General features: G+C 28.0%; 1 protein-coding gene across 3 annotated transcripts in view; it reads left to right on the top strand.

Moving 5' to 3' along the window:
• Positions 1-22,576, top strand: part of LOC117171832 — a 90,299-nt gene extending 67,723 nt beyond the window's left edge. For all 3 annotated transcript variants that reach the window (XM_033359465.1, XM_033359466.1, XM_033359464.1), the window contains 4 exons: positions 633-1,277; positions 11,622-12,236; positions 16,079-16,501; positions 21,336-22,576. In XM_033359465.1, the coding sequence (XP_033215356.1) occupies positions 633-1,277; positions 11,622-12,236; positions 16,079-16,501 (1,683 nt within the window). In that variant the 3' untranslated portion in view covers positions 21,336-22,576. The remainder of the gene's footprint in view (positions 1-632; positions 1,278-11,621; positions 12,237-16,078; positions 16,502-21,335) is intronic.
• Positions 22,577-23,114: the final 538 nt, after the last annotated feature.

Below are 23,114 nucleotides of genomic sequence, written 5' to 3'. Positions count from 1 at the left end.
GAAAGTGTAAATATTTCATTAAAATTCAATTAAGTTGCTGGTTATCTTTTTTGTCGACAATTCAACATCTTTGATGTAAAAATTTAGCAAAATATAATTATTATGAATTTGTGAAATCAAAGTTTGCCAAGTATTTTGGGGGAAAATATACATAACCAAATACAAAAAGAAACTTTTTTCTAATAAACAAAAATAAATAATTTTTGAAAAAATTTAAGAAATTATATAACACGGAAAGAATTTCTTGAGATACAAGGACGAATCTAGAATACCCTATATTGAAGGAATCTGCTCGCTTATATTCAGTCTAACCTTCTCTAAGCAAAACTTTTTGAGCTAAAACCTCGGCTAAAACTTATTGTTTGCTGGCATTTCTTCATATTTCAATCTAAAGGTCACCTAACTCTGTTTAATATCATCAGTGGTTTCAATTGTAAGTGGTAAATATTTTTTAAATGTCGAAAGCTGATTCAGGGATCCTTCTAAAATCCTTCGATCGTTTCCAGCTAGACGTTGAGCCCTCATGAAAAAAGACTTAGGTTCCATTGTTCAATTTTTTGCCATAATCAGGCTAGACATCTCGATTTCGAAAATATCTTACTAAACTAGTAAAAAATCTTGATTTGTTGCAGCTGGCTCTTGGAGAAGAAGTGGAGGTGGTAGAGGCGATATCAGGGGAAGAGAATCGAAACGAGAACTCTGGTCTGAATCGTCAGGACAGTGATATAAGCGATTCGGACCAATTGGCCCTGGAATCGCTAAACGAGAAGGATGGAGGTTCAGTTCATTACAAGACAGGAGGTGGTCATCGAGGTCATCCTCCAGGAAGAGGAGGTCTCGGCATGCCGCACCTTTCGAGACCCCATCACAACGTCGCCTACCATGGACCGCCGCCTCCCCTGCCATCCAAGAATCAACCGGAAGCTATGGACAAGGCCTACACGACCGGATCCGGAGGTGGTGAGAACTGGCCAGCTGTGTCTCCGGACATGCCGAAGATCGTCTCCTTGGACGTGAAATGCGAGAAGAACCTGATGAAGGTCTATCTCAGTTTCGACAAACCTTTCTACGGGATAGTCTTCAGCAAAGGCCACTACAGCAATGTAAATTGCGTTCATCTGCCTGCTGGCCTCGGCAGATCGTCCGTCAATTTCGAGATCAGCATTCATGCCTGCGGCACGGCTGGGAACACGGAGAACGGTCTTTATGGGTACGGAGCTGAATCCGGATCCGGGACTTACTTCGAGAATATTATAGTCATACAGTACGATCCGCAGGTAAGGAGAAAGGGAATTCGAATTGGATGTGGGGATAATAATTAGGGTAGGCCAGGGCATGTTGGCACACTGGGCACGTTGTCACATGGGGCACGTTGTCACATGGGACACGTCACATTGGCTTTGGTTGAAAAAAATAAGGGACTGTACTTAAATTACGTGAAAGCTCAAGGGGGAGGGAGGGGTCAAAAGATTTTGTTTCGATTTGTTATTGAAGGGGGGGGGGGGGTCGTTCATTTATGTAGACTACCGGTCACAAGTATTGCCCACCCTAGAGCTGGAACCAGTGAAAATTCAAAGTTTGATATCTTTGTCAAAAATTGATGAAATTAAAAAATCTCGACTCGATTTTGAAATGTAGGTCAAGACCTTTGCAAGACCTGTTCATTAAAAAAAATATTGAAAATGGCGTTTTTTATATTTTAAAAAAAACAAACTTTTTTGTCATTTTTTATTGTTCACAAAATTGTATGCAATTTTGAAAGTACTCGACGGATTTTAAATAAAAGAAAAGATGCGTATTTGTGTTCCCTTTAAAATTAGCTCGACAGGATTCATTTTTATAGAGCCTTTTAAAAGTTATGACGATTTTAGTGGAAAAAATTACGTTTTTTTTTCAAGTTTGATTATCTCCGAATCTACGCACTGTAGAAAAAAAAACTAAAACAAAAGTCACATAAATATGTAGGTAAAAAATAAAAAAAATTTCTTTTCTAAATTAGAATTTGCTTAGTACATACTTGTTCAAGATTCAAAAATTTTATTGTTCACTGAAAAATAAAGGACTTAAAAAAAAGTCAGGGAATTACTAAACTTTCAGTAACTGTCATGCAGAATAAATTTACAATTTTTCAGTTTTAATTTAAAATTGTGTTCTTCCGTTTATATAAGATTCAAGGTAAAAAATATTGCAATTTTAAGATTTTGGTCTTTAATTATTAATCGCTACCAAAAACCATTCAACTTTTTTTGTTTGAAAATTTGAATATTTCGTTAAAGATTGACTTGTTCAAAACTCATATTCTTCTGTTGAAAAGTGAAATAAACTCTTTTTTTTTTATCAGAATTCAACAGTTTTTTTTAAATTTGTTTTTTTTTAATACAAAAAAATATAAATATCACTTGAAACTGCATCTTTCTTTGATAAAAAAATTTGTTAGATATTCTGTTTGGTTAAAAATATAAACATTTTGTTAAAAAGTCAACCTTTTTGGTTAAAAGTTCAACTGTTTTGTTGAAATTTTAAGTAACTGTGTAGAAAATTAACTTCTTATTTAAAACTCATATTTTGATGTTGAAAAGTCAAATACTGATTTTTTGGATAAAAATTCAACTATTTTTTTTTTTAATTTGTGTGTTTATTTTCAAAGTTCATCTATTTTAGTAGAAACTGCATTTTTCTTGGATAAAAATTCAACTGTTTAAAAATCCCAAAGTTTAATTGAAAAGTCATCCTTTCCGGTTGAAAATTCACCAATTTTTTTTTAATTTACGTTTTTAAAAGTCATATATTGATTTTCAAAAGTCAGCTAAAATCTTTTTTGGGTAAAAATTCAACTTTGTTTTCAATTTTTTTATTTTTCATTTAAAAATTCATCTTTTTCAGTAGAATGTTCATCTTTTTTTGATAACAATAAAACTTCTTAGTTTAAAATTCAACTATTGGATATAAAATTTACTTCTTATTTAAGATTCACATGTTGGTGTTAAAAAGGCCAATTAAAATCTTATTTGGATAAAAATTCCAACATTTAAAAAAAATTTTTGTTATTTAAAAAAATTAATCTATTTAAGTAGAAACTGCATCTTTTTTATATAGAAATGCAATTGTTTGGTTAAAAATTAAAAAATATTGTTAAAAAGTCCTCCTTTTCGGTTGAAAATTGTATTATTTTTTTGAAAACTCACTTGTTTAACATTCATATGGTAGTATTCAAAAGTCACCTGAAATCTTTTTTAGGTAAGAATTCAATTTTTTCTTAAATTTTTCTCTTTTGATTTGAAAATTAATCAGTTTTAGTAGAAATTTCCTCTTTCTGTGATAAAAATGCAACTCTTTTTTGTTTGCAAATTTAAACACATTTTTTGAAAATTTGTCTTTTCATTTTAAAGATGTATACGTTTTAGTAGAAATTTTATTTTTCCTTGTGGAAAATGCAACTATTTGGTTAAAAATTAACTTTCTCTGTTGGAGGGATCAATTTTTTTAACCTCCTAGTTAAAAAATCATTTTTTGTGGAAGATGTAGATTTTTAGTTTAAAATTTTTCTCTTTCGTTAAGAATTTAATTACTGGGTCGAAAAGTATTATTTTTATCGCGGGAAATTCAATTTTTATAAAGAAAATTATCATTTTGGCTTGAAGATTCAACAATTGAGGTACAATTTTTTTTTATGACTGAAAAATCTTTATTTATTAAGAATTCGTCTTCTTAGTTCCCGAAGTTAATTAAAAAAAATGAAATTTCACCTTTTTAGCTTAAAATATCAACTAATTTTTTGTTCGAATTCATTTTTTTAGGCTGCAAATTTATTTCAAAAATGCCAGAATTTTTCCAATTTTTTCAGGACAAAAATATTAATTTTTCCAGGTATTCCAAAAAACGCTTTTTCATTTATTTTATGTAATATTTCAAAGTTTCTCATTTTTCCTACTATAGCAAAAGTGTAGTGACATTTTTTTAATTCAATGAATTGTTGTTAATATAATCAAAGAGCGTTCCAATCCATATTTAATGAACTTTTTTAAAATTAGAACTGGTTGAAATATGACTGAGTTACCGAATATTGAGCCAATTTATATTTCAGTAAAATAATTAAATTTTGAAGAAAATATTTTAATTTTTTAAACTAAATTATTGAATTTTCAACCTAAAAAGATCAATTTTTTGACAAATGATTAAACTGTTAAACCTCAACGAACAAGAGTTAAACTGTCAACAAAATGATTAAATATTTAAGAAATAATTTTTAACGAAATTATTTAATTTCTAACCAGAGATGAATTTTAAATAAAAACAACAAATCTTTAATGAACAATTGAAAAAAAATCATTAACAAAGTAGATAAACTTTTAACTCAGAACTTATATTTTTTAACCAAATAGACGCGTTTTTAATAAATTTAAGTTTTAAGACAAAATGCGGATTTTTTTGTGAAATAGCTGCATTTTCAAAACGAAAATATCAATTTTTATAAAAAAAGTACATTTGCAACATAAAAGTTGCAGTATTGGTAGAAAAGAGGAAATTTCAACTAAAAAGATTACTTGTCTACCAACAAAGACAAATTTTTAATGAACAAATTTTTTTTAAAGTGGAAGTTACATTTTTAGGTAAAAAATTAATAAAAAAAATAAATAATATTGAACAAAATAGTTAAATTTTGAACAAAAGAGATGTACCTTCAAAGAGTAAAATAGATTTTAAACGAAGTGGTTCAAATTTGACCCAAGTAGTAGAATTTGCAATTAAAAGAAAAAAACCAGCGAAAAATAGAATAGTTTTATTTTTAATTAAAGAAAATATGAATTTTTTATCAAAAGAGATGAATTTTCAAAAAATGTCAAGGAATTTTCAATAAAAGAAGTGAATTTTCTACAAAGAAAAATTTTCCAATCAATAGAGAAAAAAATTCCAACAAATTGTTAAATTTTCATTCCAAAAAGACGAATCATTTACAAAACAGTGGAATTTTCAACCAGAAAATGTGAATTTTTAACAAAAAAATATATTTTCATTCGAAAAGTTGAATTTTCTACTAAAATAATAAAACTTGTTGATAAACAAAAAATTAATAAAATAGTTAATTTTCACCAAGAAAATATGAATTTTGAACATGAACAATCAATTCTCAACAAATAATGGAAGTTTGTAAATTTTAAATAATGGAATATTTAAACTTTCAGTTAAAGAATTATTTTTAACCAAAAGATTAAAACCCAAAATTTATTAGATTTCAGAAATTTAAATGAGATTATTATTGAAATTGAAAAAAATCAGGAATAATTGAGAAACTTTAAAATATCTTCGATTGTAGCTTCGTGATTTTCACCGTGATTAGATAAACAATCTATTGTTGAAGTGTGTTTTTCTATTAAGAAAACAAATTGAAAATTAAATGAAAATTTAAAAAAAAATGGTCCAGTCACTTTTTTCATTCAGCAGAGTAAAGAAACTTTGAGGGTTTTTCCAGGGTTTTCCAGGTAAAAAAGAATGGCAAGGACTTTGCCAGGTTTTCAAGGATTTCCAGGAGGCTTAAATTAGACGTTACATTATTTTAATTTCAAATAGTTTGAGCATACTTGAAATGCTTTACAACTTCATTTTAAAATCTTAAAAATCTGAAAGTTCTTTGATTTTTTTTCAAATTTAAAATTATTTTCCCAATTTTTTCAGAACTTCTAAATATCTTTTGAAATTAATTGTATTTTTTTTAGAACTTTTAAATATCTTTTAAAGTCAATTGAATTTTTTATACAACTTTTAGGAAATACTGGAAATTAAAAAAAATTCTTAAAATTTGGATTTATTGATAACTGAACACTTATTATTTGTAGAAAAAATTAGAGAAATTTTAAGAATTATTTAGAATTTTTAAAAACATTAAAAATTAATTTCGAATTTGAAATGATTTCAAATAATTTAAGCGAAGCGTGTTTACCAAAAAATTCTACTATTTGTACCGCAATTTTAATGAAAATACCCACAGTCTAATTTAAGATAAAATATAGATTTCTGTAGAGTTTAAACAACAAATTTAGACGGTTTTTGAGAATTGTAAAACACTTCAAAAGAACAAAAATATTTTCGTAATATTCTTTAGAAAATTGATAAGGATTTTTCATTTCGACGAATTATTTCAACAAAATTTAAAAAAAAAATTTAACAGAATTTCAAATTTTAAAAACAGCTGAAAAATTTTTTATATATATTTTTTTTTAATTTGCAGTATTTTATAAAAATTTCAGGGAAAATTCGATTAATTTTATTTTAGTTTTCATTTTTATTTTTATTTTAGAAGTTCTAAAAAAAATGTGCACTCACTTTGTTAAAATTACTAAAAAAAGAAGTTTTATATATCAAAATTCAAGAATTTGAGTTACAAATTAAACATTTTTAAATCGAACAATTTAAATTTCAACATTAAAAGTTCAAAATCCCTTTGAAATTCTAACTATTGAAAGGTTTCTATATTAAGAAATTCAGTTTCAAAATGTTTACTTTAAAATATTTCGCCCCAATTTACTTATATTAAATGAGCAGTCGCATATTGATAAATATTAAATAATTATGTATTGCGTAATTAACATTTTTTAAATTAAATGTGTTCAAAATTAAATATTTTAGACTGCAAAAATATTTGTAATTTAATCAATGTCTTATATTACGAATATAGATATTATTATAAAGTTATTTTTAAGTCGAAAACTGGTTATAAAATTTCAATCGCACGTTTACATTTTTTATTGGCTATGGCTTTCAGATTGAAACATTTACAATCTGAAAATGCTTGAAATTTGAACGAATTTAGAATCGGTTAGTCAAATCAATTATTGTTTAGTTTTTGATAATTAAAGTACAGATCCATTTAAAAATAATCTCTTTCTTTTTTTACAGTTGTTAAAACAAAACTCTTTATTTCTCCGAAAACTTTAACTTCGAACGCTTTTTATTTTTAATTGTTTGTGTCTTCAAGACTGCATTTTAAAATTCTTTCTATTAAAAATATACGCTTAAAAATAAAAATCTGAAATGGATAATTTTTTTAGTAAAATATTTTCAAATTACGCATTATAAACTAAATGATATCATAATTGAAAAAGATATCAATTCAAATAATTATTTATAAAACTGTTGAAATCGAACTTGGACAGATTTTTCTTCTGAAAATTTGTAACATTTCCGGTACAGAAATAAATTCACTGTTGTCATTTCCCGGTTTCCCGTTCTCAGAAAATTCCCGGTAAATTCCGATTCAAACTATTATGTTCAAAATTCATCTTCTTCGGTTAAATTAAATTATTTTTGGTTAAAATTTAACTATTTAGTTGGAAGTGGAACTACTTTGTTAAAAGTTTGTTTATTTGTTTAATGATTTATCGTTTTAGTACATAAACCTTTTCTTTCTTCAAAATTTATTTATTTTGTTAAAAATTATGTTTTCTAGTTGAAATTTAATTGTTTTAACTGTAAATTTAACTCGCACATGTTGGATTCTAAATTTATCTTAAGTTAAAAATTCAAATATTTGTTTTAAAATTCCTGTATTTGATTGAAAATTCGAATTTGTAGGAGAATATTTAAGCTTCTTGGTGAGTTTCTTTCTTGTTGAAAATTTCCTTCAAAATTTAAATATTTGGTTGAAATTTCACGCACCTTGTTAAATTTTTTCCAATCTGGTGGAAATTCATATTATTAGTTGAATATTGATTTTTCTGGCTTAAAATTCTTTTTTGCTTTTTGGTTGAAAATTTATTTTTCTAACTAAAAATTAAAGCATTTTATTTTTGGTAGAAAATTTATATTTTTAGTTGAAAATTCACGTATTTCTTTAAAAATGAGTTTTTTTATTTAAATATTTATGATTTAATCGAAAATTCACTTTAACTAATCAATTTTTTTGTAGAAAATTGACCTCTTTTTGATAGGAATGTAACCTTTTCGTTAAAAAATGTTGTGTTATGTAGAAAATTAAGCTATTCTATTTTTTGTTAAGAATTAATTTCTTTGGCTGAAAATTCGTTTCTGTTTGAATGAAAGTTAAAATTTTTAAATTCAAGATCTAACTATTCCATTTTTCTTCAAAATTTATATTTTTGTTTAAATTAATTAATTTTGCAAAGAACTATTTTTTCATTTGTTTCAAATTTACCCCTACAATTGCAAATTGAACTATTCTAGCTTTCGTTTCTAATATTTTTAAGTTGAAAACATATATTTTAATGAAATTGTATCTTTTTTGGTGAAAAATTCATCTTTTAGATTTAAGGTTTAATTGCTTTGTTGAAAATTCATTTTTTTGGTTGAAAATGATTGTTTTAGCTAAAATCGTAATTTTTCTATTATTGGTTTTATTTAAAATTAGTTTTTTTAGTTTAACTTTTATTTTCCTAACATTTTAACTATTCTATTTTTTTTTCGTTTCAGATTTATTTATTTTAGATAAAAATTCATGTGCTTTGTTAACAATAAGTCTTTTGAAATACAATTAATCCTTTTTGTTGAAAATTTCATTAATTATTTGAAAAAATTCATGTTTTTGGTAGAAGATTTATCATTTCAGGTAAAAATTAATTTCTTAGGTTTAAAATTTATCTTTTTTTTTGTTCAACTAAAAAATCTTTAACATGTATTGAGAAGAATTTAGAAATTGGAATACTTTTCATCAACTCTAAATAAGGCGCAGTTTAATGCGAACAATATGTTTTCTATTCCTTTGGCTTTTTTTAACATTTAAATACACTTTTGGTTTGATGGCAGCACTTTCATTTCGCGAGAATTATTCGAAAATGCTTATTTGATTTCTTCGAATAATACATTTTGAACATCGTGTATTATTGGAAGAAATTAAATAAACTTTTTAAAAAATAATTTCCGTCGACAGAGTGTGCTACCATCGCAACATATTTTTCTACAAAGAATTGAAGCAAAAATGTAATAATATTTTTGTTTAAATTACATAAACTTTTTTCCTGAATTCTACAGCTTCAAAATTAACTTCAATAATAATGACATTTCTAATCGAGAAACAAATTCAGTCGTTAACTTTTATTTAAAAATTAATTTTTAGGCAAAAAAAAAAACCTTTATCAAAATAGTTCATGTTTCAACCAAATAAATGAATTTCGAATTAAAATTATAAATCTTAAAAAAATGAAAATCTAAGAGTAGATATACGTGAATTTTTGATTAAAAACAATAAATTAGAAAAATCTCAGTTAAAAAATTAATTCCTAACAATAAAACAAACAAAATTTCAACAAAATATTTGAATATAATAATATAACTTCCTTTTTATAAATATGGAATCATTTTTATTCAGTTTTATATTGCAATTTGAAAGTATTCTATCGTCAATGCCACCAGATTTGCAGTCTTTTATTTACAACAAATCTAATTCGTAATGTATAGAATTCCTGAAAATAAAACCAAGAATCCAAGGGCCGAATTTGGAGAACAGTCATAAAATGCTTCTATTGACGAAAGAAGTTAAAAAAGAGAAGATATGGGATTTGGTAGGTTGCCTTCTCATTTTATTTCCTCTTTTTCATTTTTGTTGAAAAAAATTGTTTCTTTTTCCGAAAAAAGATCTTTTTTCAAATAAAATAGGATTATTTTATGGTGGTTGTCCAAAGTTTCACGTTAAATTCTTGGTTTTTTAAGAATTTTATACATTAACTTGATCAGCGGACGTTAAATAGAATTTAAAATTTGATTTTAATCTAATTTAAATTCCTTAAATTTCAATTTAGCTGACTTGGATTCGACGTTATTTCTACCACTGCATCTTTTTTTTTAATATTATGTTTTTTAATCAGATAAAGGTTAAGCATGGTCCTGAGGCATTCAGAAAGGTTAAATTATGATAATTATATCGATCAAAAATTAAGAGGCCGTATTCTTAAAAAAAAAGTATTTAATTGCGTGTTATAACATTAAATCAATAAAATAAATTATATAAATATTTCTCTTGAATAACAAATTTCGAGCCTTAGGTTTTCATAGTCATTTTGTAATACAAAATTTGTATATACTTTAAACAATTTTAAATTCATACTACTAAATTTACTGCTCAGAGATGTTTCGAATTTTGTTAATTTTTCGAACTGAAAAATTGCCAGAATGAGAGGTGAATTAAAAGTACGTTTACAACAAAATGTAATTATTGATCTTTTGAAATATAAGATTTTCCTTAATCAGAATTCATTAAACCATTCTAAAAAAACATGCGACCAATCTTTCGGTTTGGAATCACCAGCAAATTAATTTTCAAGAGAAAAATTTAAATTCGCACAGGGTCTTTGACCAGCAAGATTTTCGAAACAAGATGTTATACTTGTTAAAGAGCTTTGTTGATAAAAATTGTCCGCACATTGGAAATATTGATCGTCAAATTTCTATAGCTTTTATGATGAAAAAAAGTTTTGTTAAAAGCAGCTCTAATATAATTTGCATGAGTGCTGATAAAGGCAACATTACTGTTTGTATGGAAAAACCAGATTATGTCAGAGATATTAATGATTTACTTTCCAAACATGACAATTTTTATTTATTAAATGAAGATACGTTAAAAAATTAAAAAGAGATACAAGATTCTTGACAGTTTGAGATAGATAGGACTTTTAGGACAACGGAAATTAATTAAACTAATAATTAAACTGACATTAATTCTTAAGACACAGTTCTTGTCAGATGTTATGGTTTGAGAAAGATTCACAGATGGCTTTACTTTGAGAATATTTATTTGAACTATTAATACCCCCACTACATTTTCTGGAACAGAACTTCAAATTTATTTTTGAAGAATCTATCACAACTTCAAAATACAACATTAAAAACAGCTGGGCATTCAAAAAAATAATTATAAAAAAAACGGTTCCGGGTGACAATCTTTTCTCCGATTTTATCGGAAATTGTTATGGAAGATTTGAAAGTCTTTGCTTTCGAGAAGTTAGATTTTGTTTCCCCTTTCTACTTTGTGTTTTTTTTTTAATTGTTGGTATAGGAAAAGTTTATGGTCAAGTGTAATTTTAAATTTCTTTTCTGCACATCCTTTTTAAAACAAAGTTGTAGTAATCAAAAACTAAGTTGACATAGTTCTAGGTTTGTTCCAAGTTTTATTTCGCCAAAGAAATTTGAATATTGATAGAAATATCCTTTTCCTAAATCATTATCCACAAAAGGTAATTGAGAAACAAATTATAATTAAAATTCTAAAAATAAAAAACAAAGAAAGTAATGTTTTGCCTGTTTAATGTTCATACTATTTTCCGTATACCATTTAAAATGGATTTAATAATAACTTTTTGGAAACATCCTTTAGATAAGTTAGAAAAAGGTGGTGTCTACAAGATCACTTGCAATGGAGAAACACAACAGTGATGTTTATTTGGAACGTTTTTATAAGAGTGTTAAATTTGATTTAAATCTAATTTAGATTGTTTAAATTTTAAACCTAATTCTATAATCTAACTTTTTTCGAAAATGGGTTGCAATTTGCAAATAATGTTTTGGCAATTTGATACTCATCCATCTCCTTGTGAGTCATGTTCACAATATTTTACGAGAAGCCAATTCTTAGCTTCAGATTCTTTTATTTTACTCTATTATTTTTATGATTCCAGGTCCAGGAAGTGTGGGACCAAGCTCGAAAATTACGCTGCACATGGCACGACCTTTACGAAAAGTCAGTGACCTTCCGGCCTTTTCCAGTCGATATGTTGGATGTTGTTCGAGCAGACTTTGCGGGTGACAACGTGGGCTGCTGGATGCAAATCCAGGTGGGAAAAGGACCCTGGGCATCAGAGGTATCTGGTTTGGTAAAAATTGGACAAACGATGACAATGGTCCTTGCTATCAAAGACGATGATTCGAAATTCGACATGCTCGTGCGCAATTGTATGGCTCATGATGGAAAGAGAGCCCCGATTCAACTCGTAGATCAGAGAGGCTGCATCACTAGGCCTAAGCTCATGTCCCGTTTCACCAAGATCAAAAACTTCGGGGCGAGTGCTTCCGTTTTGTCATACGCTCATTTTCAGGCTTTCAAATTCCCGGATTCGATGGAGGTGCATTTTCAGTGCACAATCCAAATTTGCAGGTATCACTGTCCTGATCAGTGTTCGGAATCTTCATCCTTGCTAGATTCCCAGGGTGGACTCCTGGAGAGCCATCAGGTCGGACATGGTCGACCTGATTCGTACGGACCACCGCCTCTTCCACTTGAAGCTTACCTTCAGGTTAGTTATTCTTTTTATTTAAAAAAACAACTTATAACTGGAACTCCAAAGATACGAGAAGTCGGGGAATCGGAACTCCGAAGATACGGGCGGTCAAGGGGTTCCCACTCCTGTGAGGTTTAGATTTTGGGGGTAATGCGTGAGAACCCACACAGGCAAATTACGTGCACGCGCGTGTCGAATTCAAGGCAGCGCACACTTGCGCGCGCCGGACTCTCAAACAGGGTAGGGCAGTGGGGAGGGGAAAAATTCCGTTCGCTCCTTTGGATTTAGTTAAAACTTTGTGTGCATACGTATATCCAAATCAAATAAAAAAATTAATTGAAGTTGAGTTAAAAAAAAATTATAAAAATATAAAATATTGAGTAATGGTAAGAAATGACAAAACAAAACTCTATTAAATTTAAAGATTTAAATTAATAATAATTTGTCTTGATAATAAATTTAAATTTCAACGATTTCCCATTACAGATTTTAACAATCTTGATACATTTGAAAAGGTCTTGGAGAGTAGAATTCAAATTTAAATAAATGATTTTTTACTATTTGGAAATAATTGAAATTATTTTATAAAATTTTGCAAATGAATGCGTCTGATTTTAAAATACACAATTTTTATGCAGTAGGATACAAAGTGTCAGACGAAATTCGAGTAAGTTTAGGAGATATTTAGTAGTTTTAAAAAGATTCTAAATTAATTTAAAGCTTGAAAAGAATACATGTAAAAACGAAATGTACATTTTTTAAATTAAGAAATAAATTTTTAAAGCTTCTTGTGGACTAATTTTTTATTCTGAAAAAATAATTATGAATGACTATTTAAAAAGAATTAATTATACTTAGAAATATTTTTAAAATTTTCGAAACCAAATCTTGAAGATTTAAAGGCAATTTTGTTAATTTTTCAGAATTTTGAAACAATTTTTAAAAAAATTCGAATAATTTTGCAAGATATTTAGAAGATTCAAAAATTCTGAAACGATTCAAAAATAATTTTATGTTTGAATAGATTTCCTAACATTTCAAACAAAATGTAACATCTTGAAGAGTTTTAAACTTTTTTGATGACTTCTTATTTGTAAAAAAACAATTTTGTAAACAAAATTCAAAAATATATAAAACAATTTTAAAGAGTTTCTGTAAATATCGAAAAAAATCTGGTAGATTTAAAAGAATTTTTTCAATTTAACAAAATTTTTCAAAACTTTAGGATTAATTTTAGTTAGTTGAAAAGATATTTATAAAATTGAGAACATATTTGAAATTGACTCAAATTTTTCCAAAATTTTGTCATTTACTGTGAAATAAAAAAAAATTATGTTTTTTTGTTTGAAAATTCCACTTTCTTGGATGAACTGACCTATTTTTTATTTGAAATTTAAATCTTTTTATTGAAACAGCGTTATATTATTTGTAAAGAATTCGTCTGTTTTTCGTAGAAAATACAACAACATGTTTGTGAATTTCACTATTTGATTGAAAATCAAATTCTTCGATCAAAATTCATATTTTCCGATAAAAAAATTAGACCGTTTTCTAGAAAATTGTTCTTTTTTGGTAAAAAGTTAATATTTTTTATTCATTAATTTTTATTCGACTGTTCTTGATTTAAAATTAAAAAGTTTTTCTTGAGAATAAATCTTTTTTTCGTAGAAAATTCAACTAGACGCTTGTAAATTTTGCTATGAGGTTTAAAATTAACTTCTTTCTTCAAGATTCATATTTTCGGATCAAAAAATTAGACTGAGTTGTGGAAAATTTGTCTTCTTCTGGTAAGAAGTTTATATTTTTCTATTCACTTATTTTTATCTAACTGCTTTTGATTTAAAAGCTGAACATTTTTGTTTGAAATATTAATTGTGCGTTAAATTTTGTGTTGCTCATTTATCTTTTTTCGTTGAAAATTTAACTATTTGATTAAAAATGAATTTTTTTGTTGAAATGCCGATTTGACAAAGCTGAAATTTTCGAAAAGCTTTTTGAATTTTCACAATTATCTTAGGTAAGTGATTTTTATGTAACCGTAAAACCAAATAAACAAACATAAACAATAAATAGTTATAAAACTCTTAAAATTTCTATGATTTCAAGATTTTCAACAATGGATATTAGTTTTTAATCCAAGAAGATCATTTTCTACCAAAAAGACGGATTTTCAACACAATAATTAAACTTTTAACCAAATAGTTGAATTATATACTTGAAAATGTGATTTTTTTTTAAACACAAAAGATCATTTTCAAGCAAATAATTTAATTTTTTAAATAAAAAGCTTTTTTTCTACAAAAATTTGAATGTTAAATATGAAAAGATAAATTTAAAAAAAAAATAGTTAAATCTTCAATCAGAATAAAAAATTTCAAACAAAAAAATATAAATTTGGCGCTAAAAACAAAGTTTCAACTTATAAAGTATAAATTTTTAATCAATACTGGAATAGTTAAGTCTTTAGAAAAAAATTAACTTTTAAACAAATAAAAGAACAAATTTTCAAATAAAAAATTAAATCTTTAACGAAAGAGGTGAATTAACCAAATTTGAACAAAGTAGTTCAATTTTAAATAAATTGTTCAATTTCGAATAAAAAATTCATTCTTAACCGCATAATTAATTTTTTAACCAAATACTTAAATTTTTAGAAGAGAGAAACAAGTCAACTAACAACAAAAGCTCTTAGATTTTCAACTAGAAATTGCAATTTTACAAAAAAATTGATTTTCTATAAAATAGTTCAGGTTAATTTTATATTTTTTTAAAGTATACTTTTTACTTTTCTTTAGGCTGCAGGAAATCTCTGTTTGTCGATTTTTTCGAATTTTTTAATCATAAACAGACTATTTACACTGAATATTTCTCTAAGTAACGAGGTAGGAAACCAAGTCGGAAACAACATCCAAATTCACGACTTCGGTTCTTACTTTTTAATTTTTAATCGGGATTCTGTTTTTTTATAAAGTGATGACTTCTATTGCACGGTGCAAACTTGCAAAACTGGGTGACTCTTCGAGGGTGAGGTTTCCACGGTCACGCCTCCTCTTGTCCATCTCTCCTTCGCTTCTCCCACTGACTGAATTTCAATCCCTCTCCCTTTTTATCTATGCTTCGCTTCTTTCACTTTACTTGCTCACTCGTCTTTCTCCCTTGCTCACTCTCTTTCTCCTTATCCTTTGCTCTCACACTCACATGAACGCTCTGCTAGTATAATCAGTGTATAACGGAATGTGCTCAATTTGTTCTTTTCTCTAGGCTGTAGGAGATTGGTTGATTTTTTTAAATTTTGTAATCATAAACAAACTATTTGCACTCTATATTTTATTAAGTAACGATGTAGGAAAATAAGTCGGAGGAGAATTCGAAATTCACGATTTCGGCTCCTACTTTGCAATTTTTGATCGGGATTTTGACGTTTCCTCTTCTCAATCTCTCCTTCGCTTCTCCGGCTGACTGTCTTTCAATCCCCCTCCCTCCAAATCTCTCCTTTGTTTCTTCCACTTATCTCCCTCACTCTTCTCTCTCCCTCGATCACTTTCTTTCTCTTCATGCTTTGCTCTCACACTCAAACTAAATCTCTCCCAGGATTTGTAGTATATAGCGGCATACGCTCTTCATGAAGGTCCTGGTTCGTACAAGTGCTTGAATTAATTTCTGATTTTGCGTGTGATAACTGAAGTTTTATGTAATTATTAGGTGCATTTCAACAATTTTTTATATTGAAATAGTTCAATGGCAACATCTCTTCAATTTCTATCATATGAAGTTATAACTTCTGCCAGGCGTCCCACGAGGGCTCACGCATTTTTTATTTTATTTGTTGACGAGAATTTTGTTTATATTTTTTGTAGGCTGTAGGAGACCGGCCAAGAGATGAAAGAAGAAGAAAGTCTCGTGCGGTCGCACAGCAGACAGCACCAGAGAAGACTGTCGGTGTAAATAGAATCATAAGAGTTGTATCGACGGGCGATCTGACGTTCGCGATCGATGAATCGAGCAGCGAACCGCCCAGTTCAACGATGGTCTTTCCTGTCAAAGATCCAGTCCCGAGCTCAAGTATGATCTGTATGACCACTCCTGGTTTCGCCGTGACGCTGGTCATACTCCTCGCCATTTTGCTCACCTCGTGTATCATCTCGACCTATCTTTGCATTCGCTTGAGACCTTTTAGCAAAGCCAAGAAAATCGTACCTGTACCTGTATCTATACCTGTATCTACCTTCAGCCATCACACTACAAAGAGACCAGTGAAGGCCACTTGCTTCTATTCTTAGGTAAGCTACTTTCATTCAATCCGATCCAGTTTTCCTAAAATAAGGGTGGCAACTGGACCGGAAAATGACCGGGAATTTTTCGAAATTTGGAAATGCCGAAAAGTGATGGTAAATTTGATTTTGGATCATTCAAGAAAAATTGATCCAATAGCTTGACATTAAGGTTTGGCAGACAAAATCAAAATGATTAGATTTTTTGTTCTTTCAAAATAAATCAATTGATTAATCAGTTCGATTCACTGGGTTAATCAGTAAGATTCGCTGGTTTAATCAGTAAGATGCAATGGTTCAATCAGTCAGATTTACACGTTTATTCAGTGAGATTCATTGTTTTAATTAGTGAGATTAACTGGTTTAATTATTGAGATATAATAAAAAAAATCAGTGTAGATGTACTTGATTAATCAGTGAGATGCAATGGTTTAATCAGTGAGATTCACTTGCTTAATTAGTGACATTTAATTTTTTATTCAGTGAGATTTATTTGCTAATCAGTGAGATTCACTTGTTTAATTATTGAGACTCACTGGTTTCATTAGTGAGAATTACTGGTGAAATCAGTGAGATTGAACGCACAATTTAGTGAGATTTATTGGTTCATTGAGTGACATTCACTGGTTTAATTAGTGAGATTCACCTTTCTTATTATTAAGATTCACTCGTTTGAAAAGTCAGATTTAATGCTTTATTCAGCGAGATATATTTGCCTAATCAGTGAGATTCAATGCTTTAATCAGTAAGATTCACTTGTCTAATAATTAAAATTCAATGATTTCATCAATAAGATTTACTTGCTTAATCAGTGAGATCAAATTGTTTAACCACTGAGATTCAAGGGTTTCATCAGTGCGATTCACTGGCTTAATCAGTAAGATTCACTTGCTCATTCCGTGAGATTCACCGTTTTCGTTAGTGAGATTCACTGCTTTAATAATTAAGATTCAATAGCTTATTCAGTGAGATATACTTGCTTAACCAGAGAGATTCAGTGGTTTAACTAGTGTGATTCTCTGGTTTAACCACTGGGATTCAATAGTTTAATCAGGGGGATTTACTGGTTCAACCAGTGAGATTCACTTGCCTAACTCGTGAGATATAATGGATTATTCAATAAGATTGACTGAATTAATGAGGCAGATTCACTCGCTTAACCAGTGAGATACAAGGGTCTAACCAGTGAGACTCTTTTGTGTAATTAGTGAAATTCACTTGCTTAATCAGTTAGATTCAATGGTTTAATCAGTAAGATTCACTGGTATAACGAGTGAGGAACCGTGACTTAAATGGTTTGATTAAACTATTGAGATTCACCAGTTTAATCAGTGAGATTCCTTGATGAACCTGTGAGATTTAATGGTTTAACTAGTGATATTCACTTGCTTAACCACTAAGATTTAATGGTTTAATCAGTGAGATTCAATGTTTTATTTAATGAGAATTATTGGCTTAACTAGTGAGATGTAATTGCTTAATCAGTCAGATTCAGTGTTTTAATCAGTGAGATTTACTGGTTCATTCATTTAGATTCAAAGTTTTAATCAGTAAGATATACTTGCCTAATCAGTGAAAATCAATATTTTAATCAGTGAGGATCACCTGCCTAATCAGCGGAGTCCAATGGTTTAATCAGTGAGATTCACTGGTTTAACAACTGAGCTTCAATGGTTTAATCAGTGGAATTCACTGGTTTAACCTATGAGATTCACTTGCTTAACCCGTGCGATTCAATTGTTTAATCAGTGAGATTGACTCGTTAAATACGTGATATTCACTCGCTTAATTAGTGCGATTCACTGGTTTAATCAGTGAGATACATGTGTCTAACCATTGAGGTTCACTTGTTATATCAATGAGATTTATTTGTTTAATCAGTTAGATTTAATGGTTTAATCAGTAAGATTCACTGGTTTAAACAGTGAGGAGCAATGGTTTAACCAGTGGGATTCACCGGCTTAATCAGTGAGATTCAGTTGTTAAACCTGTACGATATATTGGTATAACTAGTGATATTCTCTTCTTTAACCACTGAGATATAATGGCTTAATTAGTGAGATTCAATGTTATATTCAGTTAGATTCAATAGTTAAATCAGTGAGATTCACTGGTTTACTGAGTGAGATTCGGTTGTTTAATAAGGTAGCTTAAATTATGTAATCAGTGAGTCACTTGCTTAATCAGTAAAATTTACGGGTTTAACCAGTAAGATACAATCGTATAAACAGAGAGATACACTAGTTTAATCAACGAGATTTCCTGGCTTAATCGGTTAATTCAATTGTTTAATCAGTGGGATTCACGTGTTTAATCAGTCCGATGCAATGGTTTATTCAGTGAGATCCACTGATTCAATCACTATTATTTGGCGTCACTGGCATACTCAGTGAGACTGTTTCATTTAAATCACTTACTGGTTCATTCAGTCAAACTCGAAAAATCACTGGTTTACCAGTGATAAATCAAAATATTCATTCAACCAGTGACAGTTTCACTGTTTCGATTAAAGACTGGTGTAATTTCACTGAAAAGCTTCTTTTGCGTCATAAAAAACAAATTGACAGAAAAAATGTTACAAAATTTTTCACGATCAGGCGAGTCGATTGAAATTCTTAATATTTTCTTTAAATTATGATTTCAATATTTGGAGTTTCAAAACCTCGGAATTTTTCCAATCTTTTGAAATTCATTAAAACTGGTTAAAATAGCTTAATATTTTTATATCTTTAAGATGCTTTGAAAAGAGTTCAATCCGTAAAAATCTTTCAAAATATTCAGAAATTTTTTCATCCTCTTAAAATTCCTATAAAAATATTTTTTATACCTTTCAAATCTCCTAAAATACCTTGAAATTTTTGAAATTCCAACACAATTCTTTTAAATTTCTTGAAATTTACAATCCTTAAAAAATTTTGGATATATTTGAAATCCCCTAGAAATCTTTTTTAAATCTAGAAATTTTAAAATCTAGAAATCCATTTGAAATCTATAGAATCTTACTAGAATCATCTAGAATCTCCTGGAATCTTTTTGAATCTTCTCGAATGTTTCTAGAATCTTGTAGAATTTTTTTCAATTTTCTAGAATATTCCAGAATTCCTTAAAATTAGTGGGATCCGTATGAATCTCATAAAATCCTATAAACTCTTTTAAATGCTGTTAAATGCTTTGAAAAACTTTGAATCCGTAAAAATCTTTTAAAATATTTATAAATACTTTTTAACCCCTTAAAATTCTTATAAATATTTTTGAAAATCTTTCAAATCCCCTAAAGTTCTTTCATGTATTTTAAAATTTTAGAAAATTTCTTATATATAAATTAAATTAAACGTATTAATTAAACCTGTGCAACAGCTGTTAAAATCTAGAGAAATACTAAAAATGCATTAGAAATATCTTGAAATGTTTGAAAATACAACAAAATTCTTAAAAATTTCTAGAAATCTTTGAAATACCCTAGAATTGTAGAAATTTTGGAGTTTAGGAATTCCTTCGAAATCTCTAGAATTTAACTGTAATGTTACTAGAATATTACTAGAATTTTAGTAGAATCTTAGTAGAATCTTACTAGAAACTTACTAGAATTTTACAAGAATCTTGTAGAATCTTCTGGAATTTTTCTAGAATCTTCTTAAATGCTTCTAGAAACTTTTAGAATATTTCTTGAATCTTCTAGAATCTCCTACAATCCCTTCAGATTAGTGCGAATCCGTATAAATCTCTTGAAATCGCATAAAATCTGTTAAAATAACTTAAAATTCCGTGAAAGTATCTCTTAATCTTTTGAAATTCGTTAGAAATTGTTTAAATAGCTTAATATTTTTATATCTTGTAAATGCTTTGAAGAGCTTTGAATCCGTAAAAATCTTTCAAAATCTTTTTAAATAATTTTTAACCCCTTGAAATTTCTATAAATATTTTTGTAAATCTTTCAAATCCCCTAAAATTCCTTCAAGTATTTTTAAAATGTTAAAAATTTCTTAAATATAAATGAAATTAAACGTATTAATCAAAACCGTGCAACAACTGTTAAAATCTAGATAAGCCCTATAAATACATTAGAAATCTCTTAAAAACTTTGAAAATCCAACAAAAATAATATACAATTTCCAAATATTTAAAATCCTTACAGATTTCTGGAATTCTTTGAAATATCCTAGAAATCTTTTTTAATTTAGAAATCTAGACATTTTGAAATCTAGAAATTTCTTTGTAATCTCTAGGATCTCACTAGTAGCTTCAAGAATCTTTTTAGAATTTTATAGAATCTTTCTAGAATCTTCTAGAATCTTTAAAGAATCTTCTAGAATCTTTAAAGAATCTACTAGAATCTTTTTAAAATCTTTCTAGAATCTTTCTAGAATCTTTCTAGAATATTTCTAGAATCTTTCTAGAATCTTTCTAGAATATTTCTAGAATATTTCTAGAATATTTCTAAAATCTTTCTAGAATCTATCTCGAATCTTTCTAGAATCTTTCTAGAATCTTTCAAGAATCTTTCTGAAAATTTTCAAGAATCTTTATAGAATCATCTGGAGTTTTTCTAGAATCTTCTAGAATCACTTATAATTAATGCGAGTAAGTACAAATCTCTTTAAATCCCATAAAATTCTTTGAAAAGCCTTAAAATTTCGTGAAAGAACTTCCAAGTCTTTTAAAATCCTTTAAAATCTCTGGATTCTCTTGAAATTCCTTGATAGTTGTTGAAATCGCTTGAAGTACTTACAATCTTTGAACTCTTGTGAAATGCTGTGAAATTATTCAAAATTGTGAAATTTCAAAAATTTGGTGTCTAGGTACCATATTGTTAAAACTAATTTTGTAATATTTCTCTTTTCAGGCTCAAACTGAGATTTCAGTAGAGATTTCGATGCACTCATGTGTTCAAATACGGCAGTGCCGCACAATTTAAATTGTAGCGGAATGAAGCGGCGATTAGCACTTTAATGAAGTACGCATTCAGGACCTTTTCGATTAATAAATTCCAATCACAACGAAAAGCCGTACGAAGAAGGAAAGGTATTTTTTGCAAAAGCAAAAGGTACCTAATTTACCATAGGTATTAATCTAAGTGCGAAAGCGTGAAGGTTTATAGGTGAAAGCCAGTCTTAAAACACTACTGAAGAACTTCGTTCTGTGTACTGGGTGAATGTCAGATATAGTCTTTAGTTATTTAATTATGATATTATTAGTTATTTAGTAACAATATTAATTTAAGAATGAAGGTAGACGTCTTACGTCATAGTCTAAGTCCAAGTCTGAACAAAACGTTCACTAACAAGAGAAAAAAATATTGTTTTCAACAATAAAAGTTTAATAAATAGGCCAGGAAACTTTGATAATCTTTTTTATAAAATCTGTAAAGTAGACCAAACTTGAAGGCTCAATATTTTTTCATATTAAGTTTATTCTTAAATGTATAATCAACCTTACAAAATATTACCTCTTATCGACTACTCAAACATCAAAACTATTTTATTAACTCAATTAGAATAAGATAGAATAAAATATATCACTTAGGGAACCAATGCTGAAAGTCCCTTAATTGAAAAAAAGATTTTCAATTCTTTTCGCTAGAAGTAAACAGAATGCTGAAAATTAAAATTGTTTATAAATTAAGGAATATTTTACACAGTAATTCTTCAATAAAAATATTAGGGTTGTAAAAAAATAGATTTAGACATTTCCAAGATCCCCTGAAAGTCGCGAAATTATTATTTTATAGGTACTTTTTTTTAACTTTTAATTAATTTTTTGCGTATTCATTCGGAGAGAGGCGACTATATGGGAATTTTGCAAATACAAACATTTATAACTGTATTCGGTTCATTATTTATTTAGTAATTAGGTGTATGAATAAATTTAGGCGCGGCCCGCGACTCGTCCTTATTCTTGTTTCAGGACGAAATCGTACCTATTTTGACGCAAAGTGGTGATTTAAAATGAGATCAGATCATTTTAAATGAGATAAGATCATTTAAAATGAGATCAGAACGATTCAATTTTTTTAAACATGACCGCAACACTTTTCAGACGAAATAAGTGGACTGTGAAGTGCCGATCGGACTGATATTTCGGAAAATAATTTAGGGGATAGTTTGCTTTTTTTTTTAATAAATCGAATTTTCCCTACTGTTTTCAGAAAAATCTTTCAGAATATCTTTTAATCACTTCGATATCTTTGGAAATATTCTGTTTAAAAATTTTCAAAATGAAAAATCTTTTTCAATTTTCCAAGGAAATTTAGAAAATTTTTTTATTCTTTTAAGGCCCTTCACAATTCTTAGAAAGCTTCTAAATTTTTTGTTTGAAATCTGAAAAAATCTGGTTTTTGCTTTAATTTAGGCTGTGACTATTTAAACTGAAATTTCAGTTCGAATAGCTGAATTTTGTCAGTACACACACTTCTTTTAAATCAAGGTCTTCTATGAAAAACAATCCAGTTTTAAATGGTTTACTTTTAAATATTTGCTTTCAATTTACTCGCCTTAAATAAATAGTAAAATATTGCTAAATATTAAATAATTATTATTAGTCTAAAGTAAGAAAATTGAAGTGGTTCAAAATGAAATATTTCAGACTTTAACAATATTCCAGATTTAATTAAAAGTCTTTAATT

Source organism: Belonocnema kinseyi, chromosome 4 (assembly GCF_010883055.1).
Source record: "Belonocnema kinseyi isolate 2016_QV_RU_SX_M_011 chromosome 4, B_treatae_v1, whole genome shotgun sequence".
Classification (NCBI taxonomy): Eukaryota; Metazoa; Arthropoda; class Insecta; order Hymenoptera; family Cynipidae; genus Belonocnema; species Belonocnema kinseyi.
The sequence above is the reverse complement of the archived record's forward strand: the minus strand, read 5'-3'. Positions and strand labels throughout refer to the sequence as shown.